Source organism: Rattus norvegicus, chromosome 7 (assembly GCF_021556685.1).
Source record: "Rattus norvegicus strain SHRSP/BbbUtx chromosome 7, alternate assembly SHRSP_T2T, whole genome shotgun sequence".
Lineage (NCBI taxonomy): Eukaryota > Metazoa > Chordata > Mammalia > Rodentia > Muridae > Rattus > Rattus norvegicus.
In genome coordinates this window covers 129,994,609-130,020,903 of record NC_141540.1, presented here as the reverse complement: position 1 = coordinate 130,020,903, position 26,295 = coordinate 129,994,609, and the positions used below count along the sequence as shown (strand labels likewise).

Genomic DNA, 26,295 nt, shown 5'->3' with positions numbered 1-26,295 from the left:
GAACTCACAGCCAACCTGCCTCTGAGAACAAGGATCCTACCAGGTGTGCACTGCCACACCTGGCTTGGTATGAAATTTCTTTTTCTTTTTTTCGGAGCTGGGGACCGAACCCAGGGCCTTGTGCTTGCTAGGCAAGCGCTCTACCACTGACCTAAATCCCCAGCCCCGGTATGAAATATTTTGTTGGCTATTGCCTTCTCCCTTATCAAGCCCACTGAAAGGCCATGCTTTTGCAAACAGATATTTCTCAGTTCTGCTATTTTGTATCTTTTTGTTGCATTTCTTTTTATTTATTGAGTCAGGATCACACTGTGTCTTTCAGGCTGGTCTTGAACTTGAGATCCTCCTGCCCCAGCTCTGAGTGCTGGAACTACCTGCTTACTCTGCTTACTCTTCTTTCTTTTTTTCTTTCTTCTTATATTCTTTTGTTCTTTTGCTGTTATTTTTTTTCCTCTGCTTGCAAAATGAATTCTAAATGTCCTTAACATTTTCACTAACACTGAGGTTATCTTAGGGCTTTTCTCTACTCCAGATGCACCCTAGGCAGTTTTCCTCTGAAGTACTTTGTATCATTCATGACTCAAGATTTGAGTCTTGGTCCCAAAGGTTTTTTTTTTTTTTATTAATTTTTAAGAAAGTTTGTTCGAGAATTTGTTTTGGAGTGTGGTCAAGTCTTACACAGTAGTCTCTCTAATCAATTTGTATTCTTTTCTGGCCCAAACATTAATTTTGCAAATGTTACATGGGCTTACATTGATACATATTAGAGCTTTCTCTATCATTTCATTCTTCTTAAAGCCTTTCTGTCTGCAGATTTATCTCATTCTGGAATGGTCTGTGACCCAGCCTAATGGCCATCCAGCACGCAGTCTCCGCAGTAACAGGAGAGTGTCCCAGAGCTCCTCAGGAGATATTATTGAAGGCCCGCAAGGGTGGGGCCAAGCACTTGGTCTGGTTGCCAGGAAGCCAGACGGGACATAATGGGGTATGAGAGTTTGACAAGAGGGTTGTCAAGCTCCCCAGCTTTGCTTCCCCAAGAGGGTAACCACCACAGCAGGTCAGTGTGTCTCCAGGCCTTCCCTCAGAGCATCCTGTGTCCCTATAAGGGCCCCCCACCCCGGGATGTCCTTTCCCAACATCTCTAAAACCCCTCTTCCACCCAGAAACTCCAGGCCGTTCCCTTTCCACGGTCTGGGTTCAAACGTGGACTTAAACACTGGTACCGAAGCGCCTGGGATAGAAAGCCAGAGATGGCTTTGAAGCTCACTCTTGCCCCAGTGCACCCGCCTCCTATCCCGGGAAACTATTGTTTGTTTCCCAGTGCCCTGGGATACGTGTTAGCTTTGCCCTCGGTCGTGCTGGTCCTGAGTGGAGCTGGGGAAGTGTGTCTCCTACGAATTCTGTCCGCAGGTGCTGCCAGCCATAAGCGCCCCCACCTGCGCTATGGGCTCAGAAGTCTGGGTCGGCACTTGGCGGCCACATCGGCCCCGCGTCCCCATCGCGGCGCTCTACCGAGGCCCGGGGCCAAAATACAAGCTGCCACCAAACACCGGTAGCAAGGGCGGATGCAGGGGAGGAAACAGGGAAGGTGGGACTGTGGGCGGTCTACACTGGTGCCTGGCGTCCAGGAACAGGAGAGCTGTGCCGAAGCAAAAAAGGGAGGCCAAAAGATAAGAGGTTCTGTGCTGGGTCTGCCTTGGTGAAATGGGAGAGGGAACGGAGCTGGCAGCCTCTGGGCACTGCGGGAGGTGACACAGGAATGCTCCCGCAGGTTACAAACTGCACGACCCATCTCGGCCGCGAGCCCCCGCCTTCTCCTTCGGCTCGCGTCTACCCTTGCGGCATGCAACCTGCGGACCGGGACCGAGTTACCTGGTGCCTGCCGGCATGACTGCGCGCGGCAGCGTTGTCTCCCCGGCCTTCTCCATCTATGGTCGCCTAAGCCACATAACGCCTGTCCTCACTCCGGGACCGGGTCAGCACCCTGGGGCCCGGGTCTCCCTAACCTGGAACTGCCACCAAGAACGCCCACTGGGAAATTTTCCTCCCAAACCCAGAATCCCGGGAACCTCCTACCCGTAACCCCAAACCGGAACCTCACCGTGGCTCCCATTTCTCCAGAGTGCCAAGACCCCAGGCTAGGCTTGCCGTACCTCACCCCACCCCAGTTCTGGCCCACGCTTTTTTTTTTAATTGAATGACCTACTCTCCCCCCCCCCCATCTTTATTAACTTGAGTATTTCTTATTTACATTTCGATTGTTATTCCCCTTCCCGGTTTCCGGGCCAACATCCCCCTAATCCCTCCCCCTCCCCTTCCTTATGGGTGTTCCCCTCCCCATCCTCCCCCCATTGCCGCCCTCCCCCCAACAGTCTAGTTCACTGGGTGTTCAGTCTTAGCAGGACCCAGGGCTTCCCCTTCCACTGGTGCTCTTACTAGGATATTCATTGCTACCTATGAGGTCAGAGTCCAGGGTCAGTCCATGTATAGTCTTTGGGTAGTGGCTTAGTCCCTGGAAGCTCTGGTTGGTTGGCATTGTTGTACATATGGGGTCTCGAGACCCTTCAAGCTCTTCCAGTTCTTTCTCTGATTCCTTCAGCGGGGGTCCTATTCTCAGTTCAGTGGTTTGCTGCTGGCATTCGCCTCTGTATTTGCTGTATTCTGGCTGTGTCTCTCAGGAGAGATCTACATCCGGTTCCTGTCGGTCTGCACTTCTTTGCTTCATCCATCTTGTCTAATTGGGTGGCTGTATATGTATGGGCCACATGTGGGGCAGGCTCTGAATGGGTGTTCCTTCAGTCACTGTTTTAATCTTTGCCTCTCTCTTCCCTGCCAAGGGTATTCTTGTTCCCCTTTTAGAGAAGGAATGAAGCATTCGAATTTTGGTCATCCTTCTTGAGTTTCATGTGTTCTGTGCATCTAGGGTAATTCAAGCATTTGGGCTAATAGCCACTTATCAATGAGTGCATACCATGTGTGTTTTTCTGTGATTGGGTTACCTCACTCAGGATGATATTTTCCAGTTCCATCCATTTGTCTATGAATTTCATAAAGTCATTGTTCCTGGCTCACACTCTTGGTCCATCCTATAGGCAGGTACTTCCCAGAACGCGCGGGAAATGTGACGTATCCCAGCGCCCCTCGGCATACCATCGCTTCCCGAAACTGGGGCATCGTCTCAAAGCAACAAACCCCAGGTGAGGCCTGAAGGGTTGGATCCAGCACTAGGGACCTTCCCATACCCCAACCCGCAGTCTGCGATAAAGGCAAGGAGATTGGACCAATGTACCCTCTTGATGGCTTCTCCTTAGGCCCTGGGTCCTATACCGTGCCTTCGCTCTTGGGCTCACGTGTCATAGGCAAAGTCTCAGCTCCAACTTACTCCATCTACGGCCGCAGCGCTGTGGGCAGCTGCTTCGAGGACCTCAGCAAGGTGGGGAAGGGGCTGCCGGCTGCAAATGCAGCCTCTAGTAATCAAGAGGGTCAGTGAAATTGGGGGTGGTGCAGAACTCCAGATACCTCACCACTCAGGAAACTGAGGCAGGAGGATTGTGAGTTCAGAGCCAGCCTGTGAGATTTTTAGCTTGAGGGGGGGAAAAAAGAAAAAAACAAAAGCTGTTCACCAGGACCCATCCTATTATCCTAGACCCCAGGCCCTTGTGCCTACCACGTTGTGAACCCAGGGATCTACAAGACTCGAGCCCCGCAGTTCACGATGCTGGGGCGGACTTTGCCACCAAAGAGCCCCAAAGATCCAGGACCCGCATCCTACGCCGTGGACAAGGTGGTCTGGAGTCGAGGGTTAAGGGGCAGGGGATGAGGGTCTGAGGTCTAAGGCATGGGTCAAAGTCCCTGGGGAACTGGTATCCCTGTATGAAGCCGAACAGCTGGCTCGGTAAGGTAAGCGGCGTCTCCCGGACCCGCAGCACCGGAAGCCTCCTCCTGGCTGGACCTTCGGGATCAGGCATTCAGACTACCTGGCCCCCATGATACGGTACCACGTGGACGACTGACGCCAGCAAGCACGCATGCACGGGCCCTCGGTTGTTTATTTAAAGCTTTCAAAGTCAGTGCTGTGTGTGTCTCTCTTTTCTCTCCCCGAAGCGGGCAAGGAGGGGCTGGGGCAGGAGAGGTGAGTTCGAGCATCAATAGTCTCAGTGGTATCTGAACCTAGAGATCAGTCGGACAGGACAAGTAGTGCCCGGGGCCCATGGATACTCATAGGGAACTGGGCAGAGCGAACTCTGGTCTAGACCGCTGTAACCCGACCCTTAAGGTCCTGGCAACGTCAATTCGCCACAAGAGAGCAGGTAGGGAGCAGCTTAAATGGTGATTGGCCTTACCTTGACAAGTGCCGCCTACTGGGACAGCCCTATTTGTCCGCTGTCCCTAACGGTAGTCCCAGTCTGAACTGTCTGCACCTAACTCCACGCCGGGCTGAGGGCTACCAGGCCGGAACGGAGCCAGATCCAGAAAACTGGTAAAAGGCCCCTGAACTGAATAGGTTCTAGATGGGGATCAAGTTGTGAGGTCGAGAAATGGAAGCCAGAGGTGGGTGGGGATGGGGCAGTGCTGGGTGTTGAGAAAAACATGAGCCTCTGGGCGCCAGAGACATCTGTAAGAGCAAGGTCTGGACAGATGACCATAGCTTCAAGGACATGGGTGGTGGTGGGGGGATGTTCCAGGCGTGTGTCAATATCCCTTATAGGCTGCAGCAATGGCAGCTCCAGGGACACCACCTCCCTTGGCCCTAGAGACAGCTGGTGCCGACTCGGGGGGAGGGAGTGGGGAGCACAGGCAGCTGCCAGAGCTGATCCGCCTCAAGCGAAATGGAGGGCATCTGAGCGAAGCAGATATCAGAAACTTCGTGCACGCGTTGATGGACGGAAGAGCACAGGACACACAAATCGGTGTGTGGGAAGCCCTAACTAGACCCGGACCCCCAACTGCCCCATGTGCACCTCCAGGAACCACAGTACCCCACCACCATCATCACAGCCCCAGAAAACTCATGCCTTGTGCACACCTCATTATATCCATACTTAGGGGCCATGCTGATGGCCATTCGGCTGCAGGGCATGGACCTAGAGGAGACATCTGTGTTGACTCAGGCCCTCGCAGAGTCTGGGCAGCAACTGGAGTGGCCCAAGGCCTGGCACCAGCAGCTTGTGGACAAACACTCCACAGGAGGTGTGGGCGATAAGGTTAGCCTGGTTCTGGCACCTGCCCTGGCTGCATGTGGCTGCAAGGTTAGTGACCGTCTCCTCTGCAGATCTCTGATCCACTCACAAGCACCTCCTACCTCAAGCCTGGCTCAAAGACAAAACCCAGGGCTGTTCTATCCCCCGAGACACAAGTTCCACCATGGAATAGAGCTGCCTCCGTATCCAACAGAACCTTCTAAGAGCTAACAGGACCCAAAAAGGAAGAACAGGGCCTTTCTCTTCCTGTCCCTCAGATTTGGGTCCCAGATGAGTGAGTCCCAGTTCTTGCCCTACTGACAAACTGCTCCCATCATGTAGTTTAGTTTCCTTTCCACCAATTGGGCACCCACATTAACTGCTTAAAAGACTTTAAAATATTGTAACTGTTTTTTTTTTTTTAAAGCAATTTCATCTGTTCTCACTAGAGGAGCGATAAAATGGTGACTAGGGGGCTGTGCAGGGCAGGTCAGCATCCCTCTTCCACCAGGTACCAATGATCAGCGGACGCAGTTTGGGACACACAGGGGGCACGCTGGATAAACTGGAATCTATTCCTGGGTTCAGCGTCACCCAGAGCCCAGAACAGGTACAGGTGGGCCACTAATTGATCAATGATCTGGGTTGAGGGAGTCACTGGGCAGAATCACAGCATGATCAGCAGACAGGTAATCTGGGTCACTAATGAGAGAGGTCATTGACTATTCTAAAGGTCATTGGTTGTAAACAGGCCTGGAGTCATCAAGCAGACTTTGATCAGGGCCGGTAGTGGGGAACAGGTAGGAAACACCGATTAGCTGCTACACATTAATGTGTCATAACTAATCAGGATCCTTGGCAGGTTAGTCAACAGAATCAGACTCTCACTGGCCGTGTTTTGAACTTTTGCCGGGTCAGTGGTCAGGGCCAGTGACCGGGTCCTTCCTCAGAAGTCAATGAAGGTGTCTGCACTGCAGATGCTGCAGATACTTGAGGAAGTCGGCTGCTGCATTGTTGGCCAGAGTGAAAAGCTAGTTCCTGCTGATGGAATCCTGTATGCTGCACGAGATGTGACAGCTACTGTGGACAGTGTACCGCTCATTACAGGTGACCTGAAATGGGGTGCCCTGGCTGACATACAACCCGCTTTTCTCAGAGAAACCCTTCCTGTCCCCAACTATACCCTGGGATGACGTTTCTGTTCTCCACAGCGTCAATCCTCAGTAAGAAAGCCGTGGAGGGACTGTCCACTCTGGTGGTAGATGTTAAGTTTGGGGGGGCTGCAGTCTTCCCAGACCAGGAGAAGGCCCGAGAACTGGCAAAGATGTTGGTGAGCCGTTCTAGGCCACAGTGGCCTTTCTATGAAGGAACATAAACTTCACATTCCGTCGTATCCCTACCTCTGCCCACTCAACAGTCCTGGTAGAACCAAGCCGCAATCCCTCTTTCCAGTTCTCCTACCCTATCCAATCAAAGCTGTCCTGACTGTGGACCTGGGGAAATCCTCAACAGAGCCCCTCCACTTAGGGCGACCGACAAGACCCCCCCCCCTCCCATCCCCTCTGAGGCCTGGCAGTGTTGGTTTCTGATTTCTGTCCTAAGCCTTTACTGACATCCTAACCCAGGGGCAGCAGGTATGGGATTTGATAATGCCGGCTGGATATTGAGTAGTGTTTCCCCAGGTTAGAGTGGGAATGGGTCTGGGGCTGCAGGTTGCTGCAGCCCTGACCGCCATGGATAACCCTCTGGGCCGCAACGTGGGTCATACCCTGGAAGTGGAAGAAGCGTTGCTTTGCCTGGATGGTGCGGGGCCGCCGGATCTGCGGGACCTGGTCATTAGGCTAGGTGAGAGGGCTGGGGTTAAGACTACCAGTCTAGTCCTTTTGCCAGGAGCTCTCAATCCCTGCAGCTTCTGCGCTCCACCCTCCCGCCAGCAGGAGGCGCCATTCTTTGGCTTAGCGGACAGGCGGAAACCCAAGACCAGGGTGCCGCCCGAGTGGCCGCGGCGTTGGATGATGGCTCTGCGCTGCACCGCTTCCAGCTGATGCTTTCGGCGCAGGGCGTAGACCCCGGCCTAGCTAGAGCATTGTGCTCCGGAAGCCCCACGCAACGCCGGCAGTTGCTGCCTCACGCCCGAAAGCAAGAAGAGCTGCTCTCACCGGCAGACGGTGAGACCGGATATCTCCGGCACCAGGTCCCACCCACTTCCTCTCCGTGTCTTTCCTGATCCGGGCTCGTGCGTCCTCCCGTAGTTCCTCAGTGTCCATCCTCTCTCTTAGGCATTGTGGAGTGCGTCCGAGCGCTGCCGCTGGCCTGTGTACTGCACGAGCTCGGAGCCGGACGCAGCCGAGCAGGGCAGCCGATCAGACCGGGAGTGGGTGCCGAACTACTGGTCGACGTGGGCCAATGGTTGTCCCGCGGTAAGCGCTGTCTGGAACCCTTAACAACCCTTCCGGACGTCCGCTGTGACCTAGGTAACCGCCTCCGTCGCCCGTGCAGGGACACCCTGGCTCCGCGTGCACCTGGACGGCCCCGCGCTCAGCAGTCAGCAGCGCCGCACTCTTCTGGGGGCTCTCGTGCTGTCAGATCGAGCACCCTTCAAGGCCCCTTCACCCTTCGCTGAGCTTGTCCTCCCACCGACCACCCCATAGCCCTAAATCTCCAACCCATCGCTGCCAGTGAGTTCTCCAACAAGGGATGGGACTGGTGAGGACACTGCTAACATGTGACCCGTAGCTTCATCTAGCTTACCACCTTCTGAGGCCCAGAAAATAGATGTATTGTGAATATTTACCAATCCCAAATTCTCAGAGTGGTCCCAGCTCACGGTCGATGGTGCTCAAAAGAGCTGAGTTCAAGCCACGGGACAACATACTGGGGGAGCCTAGTAGGCTGGATGCCAGTGGCTCTAAATGCTAGTTGGAACACCCTCCCCTTGACAAAACCCCAGGGGCCAGAAAAACACAAAGGGAGAAGGCATGGGCTGCCGGACTGCAGAGGTGTAGGGTATGGCAGCCAGGTTAAGTGCAGAGGACTCTGCCCGGAAGGTGAAGGTAGGACCAGTTCTAGGCACACTGGGCTGAGCTCTTACATTGGTGGCACATGTTTTCCACTGAACCCCAGATTACCCTGAAGCTAGAAAGGATTCTCTCTTAAAGGTGGTAAGCCAGAGTATCAACATGCTCCCTTTTTAAAAAAATCAATTTATTGTAAATAGAGACATGCACTCATACTCTCCGTGCTTCCAGGCACCCACAGGGAAGTCTGGCAGTTGTGTGGGTTCTCCATAGGGTGGGTAATGAGGCTGAGAGTCCCTGGTTAAAGAACTAAGTTAGAGCAAACCAGCTATGGATATTTGGTGCTGCCTGAAGTGCAGCTGAAGGCAGGGCAGTTCTGAGTTCAGGCGAGCCAGTGCAGGGAGCTCTCTAACCTGGTTGAATGTGGAGATGTTTCTCCAGCAGTGGAGGCCTAGGCACCTTGTCCGTTCTTTTCTGACTTCTGCCACCTCTGTTCTTTTTTCAGGAGCTTCAGGTCCATGATGCTACTGGCTCTAGGGCCCAAAGCTTGGCCCAAGCTCTCTCAGTTCAAACCCCTTCTCAGGATCTCAAGGGGTGAAACTCTGCACATAAATTCCCGGCATTGGTCGGGGCAAGGCCAAGGCCAACACCAAGGCCCTGGGCTAAGGACTAGACTGTTGATCACTGCCCTGTTTGGGGCTGGGCTAGGCTGGGCCTGGCTGGCCGCTAGAGCTGAGAAGGAACAGTGGCGCCAACAACAGCGGACAGAGGCCCTGCGCCAGGCTGCTGTGGGCCAGGGTGACTTCAGCCTACTGGACCACAAAGGCCAGCCTCGATGCAAAGCCGACTTCCGAGGCCAGTGGGTGCTGATGTACTTTGGTTTTACTCACTGCCCTGATATTTGCCCCGATGAGCTGGAAAAGCTGGTGCAGGTAGTGCAGAAGCTCGAGGCAGAGCCTGAGCTGCCCCTGGTGCAGCCTGTCTTCGTCACTGTGGACCCAGAACGAGATGACGTGGCAGCCATGGCCCGATATGTGCAAGAATTCCACCCAAGGCTGCTGGGTCTGACTGGTTCTACAGAACAAGTGGCCCATGCTAGTCGCAACTACCGTGTATACTACAGCGCTGGTCCCAAGGACGAGGACCAGGACTATATTGTGGACCATTCCATTGCCATCTACTTGCTCAACCCAGATGGTCTCTTCACTGATTACTATGGTCGTAGCAGGTCAGCAGAGCAGATCGTAGAGAGTGTACGCCGGCACATAGCTGCCTTCCATAGCATACTGCCCTGAACTGTGTACTGCCTAGGCCCTGTCATTAAATGGATGTACTTAATCTGTGTGTATGCTCTGTACCAGCAGCCCATTTAAATGGTTTGTTGAGTGAACAGGTGGGGTAGCAACGCTTTATTAGGCTAGGCCAGCCAGGAGGCAGCACTGGAGTGAATGGCCCTATAGCACATAACGGGCAAAGACTTCCAGGTATATACTACCTTCTACCCCTGCTTAAACACTGTCCACTCAAGGCTGGGCCATAGATGGGGCAGCATAGGTCTGGAAGCGCATGTGGGCTCGCTGATGTGTGAGCAGTCTCAGAGACATCGTGTCTACAGCTGCCTCCAGGCCTGGCTGCTGGGTGATCTCCACCGTATAGTCATTGGCCTGTGGAAACAAGGGATCAGCACAGTCCAGGGGTGTCGCCCCACCCCTTGGGTCCCAGGCCACTTACCAGTTGCAAGGAAGCCAGCATGGAGCGGCACACCTCAAAAGCAGGCTGCCCAGCCACAAGCTCTGCAAAGGGGCACCATTCATTGAGCTGGGGGAACCGTGAAACCAACTGGTCCCCGTAGGTGTGGATATCAAAGGGCACATGCTGCTCCTGAGTAGAAGAAGGACATGTTAGCTTCGAGTGGAGACACAGTTCTGGACAACCCCAGGCTGCTGGTAGGAGGCCGTAGTTCCCTTTTTCATTTTTTTTTTTTTTTTTTTTCCGGAGCTGAGGACCGAACCCAGGGCCTTGTGCTTGCTAGGCAAGCACTCTACCACTAAGCTAAATCCCCAACCCATAGTTCCCAATAGCACAGCTCACCTGCTCCTGGAGCAGGGGCTGGATGGTATCTTCCCAGTCCCTGATGCGCTGGCTCAGCTCCGTCTCCTGAATAAACTTCTGGGAGGTGGCAATGAAGAGTTCCTACAGAAAGACCAGGGGGTTCTCCTTTGCACGTATGGGCCCAGGATGTCCCCGCTGTCCCCCCTTTGTGACCCAAGCCTACCACATTCCTTCCCAGGACACCCTGCTGTCCCCCCTTTGTGACCCAAGCCTACCACATTCCTTCGGACCAGCTCCTCGTATTTCAGGGACTCTGGTATGGCCTCTGCATCTAGAAAGGTCCAACCATGAGCTGCGGCAGCTACGGGGCCGCACGCTCTCCCCTCCTGCAGCTCCCCTTCCACACCTACCTAGGCCAGCAGCTTCCCTAGGCATCACCCCCTCAGACTCTTCTACGTACTCTTCGGCCTCTAGAAAGTCATCTGCTGAGACACGGGAGAAGTGACAGCCAGCAGTCGGTGCTGAGTACCAACACTGGACCCTGACCACACACACTCCAGCAATGGCACCTACCTGCTACCCCTAGGTCTTCTAGGGGCTCTTCCAAGCGTTCCTCCTCTGCAGGCCACAGGTCCTGCTTGGCCCCAGGTAGCCATCTCTCGGTCATCTGTCCAGAGAACATCTGTCAGGAAACTCATATATTCCATGCCTCAGACCTGTGGGGTTTCAAACCTCAGTCCTATGGTGCTTGCCTTACGTCTCCGCAGCTTCTGAAGGGTCTCGAGCTGTTCTTTTACGTGTTTCCAATACAGGACTTCCATGTCTGCAGACAAAGACCTTATGAGGGGATTCCCCATCCAGCCCAAGCTCCCACTAGTCCACGCACGGGGAAGGTAGATGAAGACTATTCTCTGAACAAGCGCATAGGACCCTAGCCTCACCTGCAAAGCTTGGGCCCTTACGCCGAGCCCTCCTGCCGTCAGGGTGTTCAGCATCTGTGAGAGAGCAGTAGCAAGTGCAAGGCCAAAACCTTAGTGTTCCACATGGGTCTGCTCAAACACCCAGGAAAAAGGGTGTGTCACCTTAGCCCACAGTCACTCACAGGCATCCAGGTACCACTGGTGGAAGTCCTGCAACTTGGTGGCACCCTTCCTTTTGCGCTTCTGTCCTGGAGCCTCCTCCACACCGGGTGGCACAGAATAGGGTTTACCTGGCAGCAGAGAGGGACTGCCTCAAGAGTAGCCACGGGAAATGGATACAGAACCCACCTCCAGTCCATTACCTCATTACCTCAGGAGCCCCAGGCAGGGGAGGGCAGGGCAGGGCAGCACAATCAGGTGCCACCAATCCTACTTACCTTTCTGGAAGAGCTTAGAGTCCAAGGAGTCAAAAGGGTCCAGGCTTTGCCAGGGGTCTGGGGTCTCCTGAGCAGAAAACAGAGGGGAAAGTGAGGGGCCTCCCTACCAGAACTGACATAAGTGGTAACAGCCCAGGATCAGAGGCCCAGAGTGGCACAGGGAGAACTTCAGAAGTGCCAAGGGTCTAAAGGATAAGAGGGCAAAGACAGGGCAGATGATGCCTTGTACACACCCTCTCTGGAAGGGTCCAGGGACCTAGCATCTCTCACCTGCGGCTGGGAGGCAGGTTCCGGGGCCCCTTGCCGTTCCCGAAGCATGTATCTCCTTGGCAAGATGGCAGTCTGCAAGAAACAATCAAGTTCTCCTCTTCTGACTTCTGTGCCTGGCTCTCCAGATCCCAAAAGAGCTTAGGCTTACCTCAAATACATGGTTCAAGGGCCTTTTAGGGCCTGACTCAAAGACTAAAAAGTAAAACCTTGGGGAGGGGCTGGGAAACACTGACAAAGTGCTTGCCCTGCAAGCCTGGGACCTGAGCTCAATCCTTTGTATCACACAGTCAGCCTGTGCAGTGATGCTCACTTGTGCTACAAAGCAGTCCGCCCAGAGTCACACAGGATGTGAGGGGAAGTCAAACAAGACGGCTCTGAGGCGGTTCTTGGCCTCCCTGATGCTGCGGCCCTTTCATACAGATATCATGCTGTGACCCCAACCATAATGTCATTTTCATTTCTACTTCATAGCTATAATTTTGCTATTATGAACCATAAATATCTGATGTGACCCCTAAAAGTGGTTGTGACCCACAGGCTGAGAACTGCTGTTCTAAGGGGAGGTGAAATAATCCGTCCTGCAAGGAAGCTCCTTACACTTAGGGAAACCTCAGCTTCAGGAAGTGTCTAAAACCAACCAGATTCACTAGGCCCCACCTTCCCAAGATTAAACACAGTAAAGACTGCTAAGAGAAGATTCTCCAACGCCCAGCCACGTAGAAGGTTTAGAAGCAGAGACTAGCCTAGCTGTGTAGAAGCCTCAGACAAGCTGTGCTGCCTGGAAGGGGCTGAGACCAACTGAAGCAGCAGGAAAGGGCGCTCCAACCGGTTGAGCCTCCTGCGAGCTGTGCAGTGGGTCCAGGTCCCGTAGACAGGACTAGACTGTTTGTGTAAGAGAAGTGCAACAACACCTCTGCTCTGGCAAGGAAACTAGACAAATGAGAGGAGGAGACAAAGAAACTGACTTGCCACCTCTTAGAGCTTGGAGGCTGAAGGGAAATAAGTAGAAACCAGATTCGTGTGTGAAAGCCCTTCCTGAGATCTAAGAACTTGGAAGCCATGGGATAGGAGTGAGGAAAAGAACAGGATAGAAAGTGACAGAAGATACTCTTGCTTAGGTGACCTTAGTAGTAGAAAAAGGGAGAGTCTGTCATCTAGCTTGAGATGGAATCAACAGTGGCCTCAGCATGTGAACTGCTACAAGTGGGGAAGACGTTTAAGGAAGCAATAGAGAGGCCATCACAGCCTGGCTTGTGAGGCTGTGGGACACAGAATCTGACAGGGTTGGTCTGACTGTGGAGGTGGAAAATGAGTAATTTAACTACCCATTCCTCCATAAGGCAAAGGCTGCATAACCTGAGACATGGAGGGAATTGATTGGACTGCTTTACCAGAACCATTAAGAACTTGGTTACCAATCACAGAAAAACACACATGGTATGCACTCATTGATAAGTGGCTATTAGCCCAAATGCTTGAATTACCCTAGATGCACAGAACACATGAAATTCAAGAAGGATGACCAAAATGCAAATGCTTCACTCCTTCTTTAAAAGGGGAACAAGAATACCCTTGGGAGGGAATAGAGAGGCAAAGATTAAAACAGAGACTGAAGGAACACCCATTCAGAGCCTGCCCCACATGTGGCCCATACATATACAGCCACCCAATTAGATAAGATGGATGAAGCAAAGAAGTGCAGGCCGACAGGAACCAGATGTAGATCTCTCCTGAGAGACACAGCCAGAATACAGCAAATACAGAGGCGAATGCCAGCAGCAAACCACTGAACTGAGAACAGGACCCCCGTTGATGAAGGAATCAGAGAAAGGACTGAAAGAGCTTGAAGGGGCTCAAGACCCCATATGAACAACAAAGCCAACCAACCAGAGCTTCCAGGGACTAAGCCACTACCCAAAGACTATCCATGGACTGACCCTGGGCTCCAACGGCATAGGTAGCAATGAATAGCCTAGTAAGAGCACCAGTGGAAGGGGAAGCCCTTGGTCCTGCCAAGACTGAACCCCCAGTAAACGTGATTGCTTGGGGGGAGGATGAGGAGGGGAAGCCCATATAGAAGGGGAGGGGGAAGGGTTAGGGGGATGTTGGCCCGGAAACTGGGAAGGGGAATAACAATCGAAATGTAAATAAGAAATACTCAAGTTAATAAAGATAAAAAAAAAAAAAAGAACTTGTTTACACCTGTCTGAGGTCCACATAAATGTCTGAGAATGGAAGATAGTAGAAGGGTAAGGCCTCCTAAGGGACTGGGACTAAAAGCAGCTGTGTTTGAACCCTACCTAGTTCACCAGGCCACATAGAATTATGTTTACAAGGAAGTTTTTAAAAAGGTTGATTCAAGGGCTTGAGAGATGGCTCAGTGGTTAAGAGCACTGATTGCTTTTCCAGAGGTCCTGAGTTCAAATCCCAGCAACCACATGGTGGCTCACAACCATCTGTAATGATATCAGATTCCCTCTTCTGGTATGTCTGAAGACAACTACAGTGTACTTATATATAATAAATAAATCTTTAAAAAAAAAAGTTGGGGTTGGGGATTTAGCCCAGTGGTAGAGCGCTTGCCTAGCAAGCGCAAGGCCCTGGGTTCTGTCCCCAGCTCCAAAAAAAAAAAAAAAAGAACTTATCGGGGGCTGGAGAGATGGCTCAGCGGTTAAGAGCCCCCGACTGCTCTTCCAGAGGTCCTGAGTTCAATTCCCAACAACCACATGGTGGCTCACAACCATCTGTAAAGAGATCTGATGCCCTCTTCTGGTGTGTCTGAAGACAGCTACAGTGTACTCATATATAATAAATGAATAAATCTTAAAAAAAAAAAAAAAGTTGATTCAACAGTGGCCTGGAAATGTGTCTGAGGATTTAGAGGCTCTATTGAGTCCCATGGTAAGATGTGTTTGAGGTCTAAGGGATCCAACAGATACAAATGCATGTATGCATGTATGTTTACACACACACACACACGCACAGAATCTTAAGGAGAACTAGTCAGCAGGAAAACCTTTCCTTTAAAACACACTGTTGCTGGTGGTGTGATGCCACAGGAGGATCCTCACCCAGCATGTACAGTGCCCAGCACCGTATAAATGAGTAAATAAACAAGTAAGGAGAGAGCATGATAGCCTGGCCTGGTTCATATCTGCCCCAACACTTGAGATACTGAGGCAGAGAGAGGATCACACAAGTTCAAGATTAACCTGGGTTACAAAACGAGACCCTGTCTCCAATACCAATCCAAACTGAGTGAGTAGTAAACTGTAACATCTGTCCACAATTAATAAATGTTAATATTTCCTCCTAACATCAGATTGGTTTTAGAAGCAATATTTCTCCTTTTTGTGTATAACGTGCATTACTTTTTTCTGTTTTGCTTGAATGTGGATGTGCACGTGTGAACTGAAGTGAATGTTAGGAACCATCCCCAGTTGTCTTCCCCACATTCAATGAGGCAGTTTCTCCATCAAACCCAAAGCTCACCCCCGTGTTCAGTCTTGCTAGCCAGCTTGCTCTGGGTAGCCTGTCTCTGTCAGCCTCCAGAACTCCAGGCAGGCCACCACACCTACCCAAAATTCATGTGGCTTCTGGTGATCTAAACTCTGGCTCTCCATCTCATTCTTACACAGCAAGTGCTTTAACCACTGGGCCATCTTCCCAGCTCACCAGTAGATTTTTTTTGTTGTTGTTTTTTGTTTTCAAGACAGGCCCTCAATAATAGACCAAGCTGACCTAAAACTTCAGCCCTGCCTCAGCCTCCAGGTACGGAGATTAGAAGCAGGGCTTCCGTGGGTTAGTCAAGAATGCCCATTCTCTGCTGCCAGCCTGATACAATGGCACTTGGGGTTCAGCTGACATCACAGGTCACTGGAATCACAGCCTTGAATGCCGGCCACTCCATCCTCAGGGAGCGACTACCGTTCTGTTTACAGAGGGAAGGGATATGGAAGCTGCCATTAAAGCGTCCGTGAGGAGGATGGCCGGGCCTCTGGACAGACACCTCCTCTGAGAGCATACACAAAATTAGCGTAGCAGACAGGAGCCAAGAGCGCTGCACTGCTGCCCGGTGCAGTGTTAACCCTGCCCCAGAACAGGGCTTGCCCTGCTGACAGCTTGGACTCTACAGTGTCCCACCTGCTGTGAGGTCCTGGGCTCTGCAGGCTCTAGAGCAACCTCCGGGAGCTCTGCTACATCCTCTGCGTCCTCATCTCCACTGCTGAGCGCTGGGCCATCTAGAAAAACGGTTGGGCAGGAACCAAGAAACCAATTATCCCTAAAGAGGCTGGAGGCCAGGCCACAGATGGAGCTCCCATTTGGAGGCTCATAGCCAACTCTCAGAGGAGCCAGGCAGGCCATCCTCTCTCAGCGTTACACTTGAGCATTTGGAACACTGACCTAAGCTTTATATTCCTCATGCTGGCATGCTCTGACTGGTTTACGTTACTTCTTGGCAAATAGTTGTGCATTTGCCTATTCACTTGCTTATGCAGGGACTAAACCCCAGGCTTTGTATGGTCATGCAAGTGCTCCAGCCAAGCAACAGCCCCAGCCCAGATATTAGTTACTGCCTTTCACATCCACCCAGAAGAGACCCAGAAGCAAATCTCACTGAAGATTGAGCCCCAGCACAGAGAGGCAACAAAGACAGTATCTGCTACCATTAGGCCTGTTCCCCAGAAGCCAATGACAAGGAAGCAGCCAGGCCAGGGAAACCGAGAGCACCCAGGTCACAGTCCCCCTAGCTCAGCCTCCCTGATACTCCTCTCACCTGGCTCTTGGGAGATGCTGCGCACAGACACAGGACTCCCGTTCCTCGACACTGCCATCGGCTGCTCCTCAGCCTCCTCAGCATCTGGGAGAGAGAGACAGACAGACAGGGTCAGCTCTGTCCTCAGCCTCCTCAACATCTGGGAGAGACAGACAGGGTCGGCTCTGTCCTCAGCCTCCTCAGCGTCTGGGAGAGACAGACAGACAGGGTCGGCTCTGTCCCTAGAAGGTCTCGGCTGGTACCCAATGAACCTCTTTGGAATGTCAGCTGAAGACAGTACCCCAGGCCCCACCCTGGGACACCAGGTACCAGATCCCAATATTGAGCTGAGCTATGACCTTGTTGCTTGTTGGCTGGCAATCAAAGTACAAAGAAAGATGAGGGAGACAAACAAGCTCTGACCAACTTATCCAGTGGAAAAGGAAGATATCATGGGATAGCTTCTAAGACTAGAGATGACAGGCATAAAGTACCTAACTGTAGTCTCCCAAAAGAGAGACTTCTACTCCTTCCCTCCCAGTAAGCCCCACCTCCAAACCCTTACCTTTCTGGCTCCTTGGCATGGGGTGCACGTCTACAGGCTCCACAGGACACATTCCCACTGGATCCAACATAAAGGAACCTCTGGGGTCGGGGGTACATGTGTTCATCCTGAAATCCTTCCGGCTGGCCAAGACCTCACCCTGACAGCTGTGTTGGCAAAAGCACGCTTGCGATAGAGCCCTTCCCAGGCAGCCTCTCCCTTCTCCCCATTGGCCAGTGTTGTACCTGTACAAGGGGTTGCTGCTCTTTTCCACTTCATCAGGGGCCACCAGGGCCATGGGCAGAAGGGGAATGATAAGCAGTTCCTGTGGGTGGGGAGGGAGAGCTCTAACCTCTACACAGAGCAGCACTGAGACTGCTCCCCACCTCCCAAGGCCCAGGACACTCACACTGGATGCCTGGTCATTTTTCAGATCCACGTTAGCCCGGGAGTCGGGGAAGTCATCCAGTGACAGGAACTGCAGGAGATGGCAGATACTCATGAGCACAGGCCAGGCAAGCACCCAGGGCAGAGCTCACGCATACGCCTCAACTCACCTCATCCTCTGTTTCACAGGGAGTCCCTGAGTTGACAGCCCGGTTGCTCCCATCTTCCTGCACTAAAGAAAGCTGCTTGGCTCGCCTGAAAGAGGAAAACATACCAAGGGCATCCTGAGAGGCTTCAGGAGCCTCCCAAGCTGCAAGCAGGGCACAGCTAAGAGGAAGACGCCCTCCTTCTGGCTCACTTCTAACACTCACCTCTTGCCAGAGATAAAGTCGAGAGCCTGGTAGACCAGCGAGTAGAGGTATTCCACCTGCAACCAGAGCAGGAGTGAGGGTGTGAAAGGACGGCTGTCTGAAATGCTGCTTGGAGTACCCCCACCCCAGGGCAGGGGACCTGTCTTAGACACTGGCACACACTAAATCTGGCTGTCACCTTCAAATCTCCATTAGAGCCAAGCCCATTCTCCTACTGTTAAGTAATTCTCACTCCCCTGAGTAGTGGTATGTGCCTGTAACTTTAGCACAATGGAGGCTGAAACAGGAGGATTATGAGTTTGATGCCATACAATAAATTCTGGATTAAAGTGAGACCTGTCTCAAAAAAGAAAAAAACAAAAATAAAATCATCAACAACAAAACCTTGACAAGCCACTCCAGCACTCAAAAACAGAGGCAAGAAAATCCTAGATTCAAGGCCAGCAGGTTACATGCCAAGCTACTGCCTAAAACAAGTGTACGCACGTGCATACATACACAAAAACATTGAGATATAAACATAAAATAATTCTCTGGCGCTGGAGAAATGTCTCAGCAGTTACAGTGCTTGCTCTTTCAGAGGACCGGGCTTGCTTCCCAGCACCCACACCAGCTACTCATGACCACGCGTAACTCCAGCTCGGGAATCAGATGCCTCAGGCTTCTCAGAGTGCCTGCACTCATGTGCACACACCCACACACACAAGCACCTGACACTCACGTGCACACATACACACATACAAGCACCTGACACTCACGTGCACACATATACACACACACACACACACACACAAGCACCTGACACTCACGTGCACACATATACACACACACAAGCACCTGACACTCACGTGCACACACCCACACACACAAGCACCTGACACTCACGTGCACACATACACACACACACAAGCACCTGACACTCACATGCACACATACACACACACAAGCACCTGACACTCATGTGCACACATACACACACACAAGCACCTGACACTCACGTGCACACATACACACACAAGCACCTGACACTCACGTGCACACATACACACACACACAAGCACCTGACACTCACGTGCACACATACACACACACACAAGCACCTGACACTCACGTGCACACATACACACACACAAGCACCTGACACTCACGTGCACACATACACACACACACAAGCACCTGACACTCATGTGCACACATACACACACACAAGCACCTGACACTCATGTGCACACATACACACACACACACAAGCACCTGACACTCATGTGCACACACCCACACACACAAGCACCTGACACTCATGTGCACACACACACACACACAAGCACCTGACACTCACGTGCACACATACACACACACACAAGCACCTGACACTCACGTGCACACATACACACACACAAGCACCTGACACTCACGTGCACACATACACACACACAAGCACCTGACACTCACGTGCACACATACACACACACAAGCACCTGACACTCACGTGCACACATACACACACAAGCACCTGACACTCACGTGCACACATACACACACACACAAGCAGCTGACACTCACGTGCACACATACACACACACACAAGCACCTGACACTCACGTGCACACACACACACACACACAAGCACCTGACACTCATGTGCACACATACACACACACAAGCACCTGACACTCATGTGCACACATACACACACAAGCACCTGACACTCATGTGTACACACCCACACACACAAGCACCTGACATGCAATAGGAGGAATCTGAGTTTGCATCATCAGAATCCATGTTAAAAGCCAAGCATGACAGTGCCTGCTTATAACCCCATCTTGGAGAAGGCTGGGGAAGCAGAGACAGAAGGACCCTGACATTCACTAGCCAGGCAGCCCAAGGAACCAGCATTCAGGTTAAGTAACAGACCCTGTCTCAAAAAGTGAAGTGGGGAGAGATCAAGTAAAGACACAACTTCCACCTCAGGTTTCATACCATATACATGCACAGAGCACACATATACAACAATAACAATAACCTCAAATCAAATCAGTCAAATCAAATCAAATCAGAATTACCTGGACAGCCTCTGCCCCATATTCCACACATCCACAAGCACAGCCCCCTTGACACAGGTCATGGCCATGTCATGATGGGTGCCCACTACGTTTCAGGCAGCTCTTGGCACATGCCCCACAGGCCTGAACCCTCACACATGGTACCCACTGTTTTTTGCTGCAGCTTCTCCTGCTAGCTACACTACCCTATTCACAGGAGGGTGCTGTGAGTCTGATGGCCCTGTCACCACATAACCCATGATGGCCTATGTGATAGACCTTTTTTCAATACTTTTGTTTTTGTGAGGTTTCTCTGTGTAGTCCTGGCTGTCCTAAAACTCACTTTGTAGTCTAGGGCTGGCCTCAAACTCACAGAGATCCACCTGCCTCTGCCTCCCAAGTGCTAGGATTAAAGATGTGCACCCTTTCCCCCCGCCCCCAGCTTTTCACTTGCTTCTTATTGGTCTCCTCCACAGAACCACAGGGCCCACACAGGATGAGACTGGAGTTGTTCTAGATGATGATGCAGCACAACTGCAAGTATACGTGGAAGTGAGGAAGGTAGAGTATCCACACTGTACCTGAAATCATGCACATGAGGGACAGCAGCGCTCACAGCACCCCTGACCCTCTCTTCCTGGCCACTTTACTTATTGTGGTTTTATGGAATCACCATCAGGGCCCTGTGTATGCTAGAAGTGCTATACAAAATGAACTTGGCCACACCATTTTGTAAGTATGTGTTGTATGTATGTGTTTGCATGTGTGCAAACACGCAGAGGTGCATGTACATTGTACAGATGTTTGTGGAAGCTAGAAGCTAACCTCAGGTGTCCTCCTTAACTACTTCCACCTTGTTTTCCTGACTGAACCTGAGTAGAGTACTCATCAGCTGGCTGGCTTGCTGGCTGGCTGGCTGGCTGGCTGGGCTCAGGGTTCTCGGGTCTCCGCACTACTGTGCTAGAGTTACAGATGCCTGCCATCATGCCCCGCTCTTTATGTGGATGTTGAAGATCCACTCAGGTCCTCAGGCTTATGCAGCAGACTTCTTCCAACAGAACCGCCTACTGGTTTTTAAACTCGGTTACCTGGGCATTGTAGAACACGCCTGTTATCCAAACACTTGAGATGAAAAGGAAAGAGTTCAAGGCAAGCCTCAGCTACAGAGCGAGCTCAAGGCCAGTCAGAGCGAATAAAATCTTGACTCCAAAAACCAACAGGCTGGAGATAGAGCTCAGGGGGTGAAGCACATGGCTAGCATGCACGAAGCCCTAGCTTTGACCCTGCCCACAGGACTACAAACACTAGACATGGTGATTTACACTGTCACACTAGCATTCCAGGAGGTGGAGGCAAAGGAATCAGAAGTTCAAGGCCATCTTCCTCAGACATGTGTAGTGTTTGAGATCAGCCTGGGATGCATGGGATGTGTCTCAAAATAAAAGCCAACGGTACACTCCAGTTGTGAGCTAAGGGTAGGCAGGTTACAGAGAGAGCTCAACACGAAGCACAAACACCAGCAGTGTGTGGAACCCACCTTTTTACTGTAGACACAGGCTGAACCCTGGATCAACAGTGCTGCCTCAATGAAGTTCATCGTGGTTTTACCTTCATCAAAAGAAATGCAGATCTGGTCCAGCTGCAAGAAAGAACGTTAGTAAGCTGGGCTCGGTAAGGGGGTGGTATGCCTATGACCCCAGCAGCCGGGAGACTGAGGCAGGATTCAAGGTCTGCTGGGTTACATAGGGAGACAGCCTCAGAGAAAATAAGATAGCAGTGCAGGAGGAGCCTGTGTTCACTTCCTTCCTGGTAGCTCAAGCTATCACCTACAAACACAGGTACTCCAAGTCTACTCTTGAATTTGCCAGTTGTATCTGGGTGATTCTAGAGAAAAGCTAGATCTTTGTGATTCCCCCTAGTTCCTAGATCCTTCCAGACCAAAGGTTTTACAAGAGGGAGGTCCCCAAAGGACATTGACCATGATGGCCAAAGCTACATACCAGCTCTCACCAGCACTCCAAATTGTACATGCGCCCCCCACAAGGTCAAAAGCCAACTGGGACAAACTACAGCAGACAGACCCTTTACACTGAGAAGGAAAAGACAGAGACAAATGCAGTACACTCTATCCTTTAATTGGAAAACTCAGGAAACAGGTGCCATAAGTAGTTCCCCTCTGCAGCCCTCCTTGGCCTCTGGTAGCCTCAGCTATGTGTTTTAGCTTTTTCCCACTTCTACCTTCTACCATGTGCCCCTACCCATCTCTGTTCAAGCTACCAGTCACAAATGTCAACAAAGTGCCAACATATCCTCAGAACAGCTTTCTCCGAGGCTCTGGGGTTCCAGTTAGATACCTACTGAAGATCTATAAATAATAAACAAACAAACAAATAAAAACACCCCAGAGAATTGTTCTTCACAGTATTAGGGATTAAACTGAAGTCTTGCAGACACTCTTACTGCTGCCCAAACTGTTGTCCATCTGTCTTATTCAACTCTCCAGATTTTTATAAATGAGATCCAATGAACAAGTCCATCCTGGCATCCCCACCTATCCCCCCAAACTGAAGGGTCTCCGCCCCTTACTACTTCAAGCTCCTCTCTAATGACAGCTGATCTGGCCCAGTCTAACCTCTCCCTAACCTCTTACAGACTTTCTGCCACTCAGAGGGAGAACCTGAAATTCTACACAAACCCCCCAAGGGAGGCCTCTAACTCACCAGTCTTCTCCAGCCACTAGCCTTCCCCTGTGAACGGTACTTCATGCCTTCTACTGACCGAGGCAAGCCCCATGTCCCCACTACATACAAATTTTAGCTTACCAGACATGGAAACTCCTTTTACCTCAAATACGATCAGGTCCCTCAGTCTACGTCTTCCTGACATCCTAATCTCTTCTTTCCAGTTTACTACTCCTTTGTGAAACACACAATACAGATAATGGGGAACAGAGCTGCTTTGTCCACTGTCAGCTGTGACTTCCAACAAATCATTTTATCTCTCTAGTGGCGATTTCAGCCTTTGTTGTAAAGGCTACATTGATTTATATGAAACATAAACAAACAGTGCTTAGGCCAAATAGACACCCATAGGAAGGAACCAATAATGTGGTTCCTACCCTGATACCCATCCTCCCTAGAGAGCAGAAACTTTATTGAAGGATGAATTACTCTTTGCTTTGCTTGCCATCTGTTTTTGATTTTTAATTTAAAGTGGTTCTTGTCACATAATAAATACTTGATAACAATTAATAAATAAAAGAAAGTAATACCATAAGGCATGTTAGAACACTGATAATAACTATACGGAAAACAAAAAGAACACATACAGCATCAATGGACAAGACAGCAAAACGTAAGGAGATGTGGAAGTCTTTCTGTTGTTATTTGAAAATTGAAACAGGACCTCATATATAGCTCAGGCTAGCTTCATATTTATTCTGGAGCCAAGAATGATCTTGAACTGATCCTCCTGCCTCCCCCTTCCAAGAACTAAGATTAAAGAAATAATGTAAACAGACCTAGGGGTGGGGAAGTAGTTTTATTTGAAGCAGAAGGGCTGATGGAGCCAGGAAACGAATTTAACAAGTGTGCCCACAGACCCTTTTATGAAAACTTGATTCCACAGTATGACCTCTAAACACTGCTCTTGGCATTGCTCAGCCAATTTTGTGGTGCAGGTTGATCATCAGAACACATGTTCATGTAATAAGCATTTATCCTAAGCCTACTCTGTGTCGGACACTCCACAAAGTACAAGAAAGCATATATACAACCTCTACCCTTCTAGAATCACACTGTAGGATAGAGACAGACCACAAACAAGAGAACAAACAGCTAGGCAACATTGTGGCCTGGCTATAATGATTTTTCTAAGATGTGTGTGTGCCTGCATTTATGTGTGTGCACCATGTGTTTGCTGCCTCATGGAACCAGAAAATGGCTCCAGAAGCCCTGGAAGCAGAGTTATAGGCCATTGTGAGTTTTTTGTTGTTGTTGTTGTTTGTTTTTGGGGTTTTTTTTGTTTGTTTTTGTTTTGGCTCTGAGAACTGAACCCAGGTCCTCTGCAATAGCAGCAAGTGCTTTTAACCAGAAGTCATGCATCTCTCTAGCCCTAATTTACATTTTCTAAAAAAAAAAAATGTGGGTGTTTTGCCTGTATCCTTGTCTGTGCACATGTGTGTTTGGTGCCAGTGGAGGCCAAATGCAGGCTCTGGATTCCCAGGAACTGGAATTAGATAGCTGTGATCTGTCCTGTGGGTGCTTAGACTTGAACCCAGGTCCCTCTGAAGGAACAGCCAGTGCTCTGAAGTGATGAGGCGTCTTTCCCGTCCCCTGCACCCCCATCCCTGTCTCCAGTCTTAACTCTCCATACTGGATGGTATCCAATCTAGGAACCTGGATGAGAAGGCTTTAAATATCTAGGTTTACTAGACCAAGACCAGATATGATGGGCAACGGTTAAACTGAAGTGATATTCTGGCGGTGTGACTGACAGAATTCATTAGTAAATTTGGTATGAGATATGAGGCCTTATTACATCTCTTAATTTTCACCTCTAAACAGTAAAACCCTTTACCAAGACAGAGGACTAGAATCTGAACCAAAAACCAAATCTTCACTTTAAATAAAATCCAAGAGATCATGTAACGTCCCAGCACATGCCAAGGGAGTGGCTAGGGCAAACAGATTTGGTGACAACACTGGGACTGCTTACAAGGAAGAGCGGTATGGGTTTCTCCCACCGCATTGAGTTGAAAACCTGTACTTTAAAAATCACACGAGTTAACATCTTTCTATTTTTTTTTTTTTTTTTGGTTCTTTTTTTCGGAGCTGGGGACCGAACCCAGGGCCTTGCGCTTCCTAGGTAAGCGCTCTACCACTGAGCTAAATCCCCAGCCCCACATCTTTCTATTTTTAAGGGAAAGAAGACTCTACCCCGAGAAGCTCAACACTTAAGAGAGAAAAAAGAAGCGGTGAAAGAAATCCAAAAAGCAGCTGTCAGGGGGTTGGGGATTTGGCTCAGTGGTAGAGCGCTTACTTAGGAAGCGCAAGGTCCTGGGTTCGGTCCCCAGCCCCGCGGGGGAAAAAAAAAAAAAGGAAGCTGTCAGACCAACAAATGCTCCCAGGAGGACATTTCGAGTGTCTCTTTTACTTTTAAATACGAAGACCACTACCGTTCAAGGCGAGATCTGTAACCATTCAGTAGTGGAATCCTGAACAAGCAGAAACTGAGCAGACAGAGTCTGAAAAGACCTGCAACTAAAAGAACGGAGGAATGAAATGCTGATAGGATAGATTACAGCGAGGGGCTGGGCCACAGACGGAGGGGTGGGAGAGGAGGGCGGATCCTTCTGGACAAAGCTGGCTCAAGTTAAGAGCCCCGGGTGTGGGTGTGTCGTATAACAGGGAGACAATATGGGCGGGGCTTGAGATCTAAGATACAAAAATCCCTTCTTCAGGAACCAGATCTTTCAAATACAGTCAGAATCCAGGCTTGGCAGGGTCGATTAGTACTCGTGAATACGCAAATAATCGGGAGACTGAGATAGAAATTTCAAGTTTATGACCTGCCTTGGCCTGACTAAAGAAGAAAAAGGGGATTCAAAAAAAGAAAAAAAGATCAGTGGTAGAGTGCCTGCCAAGCTTGTCCAAAGCCCGAGGTTAAATCCACCCCAAAAAAAGAGAAAACAAAGATTATGCTTCTTAATGTACCCCCAACAGGACACAGGAAATAGTGTATGTGTTGGGGAAAAAAATGATTATCATCTAACCAAATCGATTTCGCAGTTCGCTAACCGACAGAGACCTGAAAATGACAGCTCCAGGATAATCTAGCTGAAGGTTTCGAGAGGCAGGCTGGATTTGGGGGGCGCTGGGAGAGGGGGAAGAAACAGGACTGAGAATGAAACATCAGACGGTCACAGACCTGGAGGCGGGGGGTGGCAGTGCCGCCTGAGTCCCCAGGCCGGTGCCATTCCCCCGCCGCCCTCACCTCCTCCAGATACTCGCCCAGCTGAGCCGCCACGTCCACCTCCCAGTTCTTAGTGAGATCTCGGATGGGCTGCAAGAGGTGAGCAAAGCGCACCTCCACATCCTCCATGTCCAGAAAGGGACTAGAGGCCCGGAAACTTGGTTCAACCTGCTACTGGTTCTGGCGCCATTTTGGTGTTCCCGCCCAGGAAGTACGTACCCAGGGCACTGCGCGCACACCTATGACGTAAGGCGGGCCCAGTTTCGAAGAGGTAAAAAGGCGGCCCTGACGGGGGCGGGGCCTACACCGAAAGGCGTGGTTCCGCGTCGGGGGAGGGCCCTGG

The 26,295-nt window shown here is 50.8% G+C and overlaps 4 protein-coding genes across 10 annotated transcripts; 3 read left to right on the top strand and 1 right to left on the bottom strand.

Moving 5' to 3' along the window:
• The first annotated feature begins 1,012 nt into the window (after positions 1–1,012).
• Cimap1b (ciliary microtubule associated protein 1B) lies at positions 1,013–4,070 on the top strand. Of its 3 annotated transcripts, NM_001414978.1 has the most exons (7): positions 1,013–1,057; positions 1,411–1,552; positions 1,772–1,975; positions 3,093–3,197; positions 3,312–3,433; positions 3,647–3,784; positions 3,927–4,070. In NM_001414978.1, the coding sequence occupies exons 2-7, from the start codon at positions 1,444–1,446 to the stop codon at positions 4,011–4,013; spliced, it is 765 nt and encodes a 254-aa protein (NP_001401907.1). In that variant the 5' UTR covers positions 1,013–1,057; positions 1,411–1,443; the 3' UTR covers positions 4,014–4,070.
• Positions 4,071–4,403: 333 nt separating this feature from the next.
• Positions 4,404–9,535, top strand: Tymp (thymidine phosphorylase). The gene is given in 11 exon segments (NM_001012122.3): positions 4,404–4,480; positions 4,709–4,910; positions 5,047–5,249; positions 5,692–5,790; positions 6,158–6,287; positions 6,392–6,510; positions 6,863–7,025; positions 7,118–7,348; positions 7,460–7,600; positions 7,680–7,858; positions 8,703–9,535. Coding segments are annotated over 9 exon segments (1,431 nt in total). The 5' UTR covers positions 4,404–4,480; positions 4,709–4,717; the 3' UTR covers positions 7,832–7,858; positions 8,703–9,535.
• On the top strand, positions 7,389–9,535 carry Sco2 (synthesis of cytochrome C oxidase 2). The gene is given in 3 exon segments (NM_001433469.1): positions 7,389–7,600; positions 7,680–7,858; positions 8,703–9,535. A coding segment is annotated over 1 exon segment (777 nt). The 5' UTR covers positions 7,389–7,600; positions 7,680–7,858; positions 8,703–8,715; the 3' UTR covers positions 9,493–9,535.
• Positions 8,364–26,154, bottom strand: Ncaph2 (non-SMC condensin II complex, subunit H2). Of its 5 annotated transcripts, NM_001024877.2 has the most exon segments (21): positions 8,364–9,861; positions 9,929–10,078; positions 10,289–10,390; positions 10,525–10,580; positions 10,660–10,731; positions 10,823–10,916; positions 11,002–11,072; positions 11,191–11,244; positions 11,352–11,459; positions 11,607–11,673; positions 11,877–11,948; positions 16,020–16,117; positions 16,654–16,737; positions 17,198–17,343; positions 17,422–17,501; positions 17,586–17,654; positions 17,734–17,818; positions 17,935–17,990; positions 21,517–21,618; positions 21,980–22,068; positions 25,974–26,154. In NM_001024877.2, coding segments are annotated over 19 exon segments (1,665 nt in total). In that variant the 5' UTR covers positions 21,577–21,618; positions 21,980–22,068; positions 25,974–26,154; the 3' UTR covers positions 8,364–9,720.
• Positions 26,155–26,295: the final 141 nt, after the last annotated feature.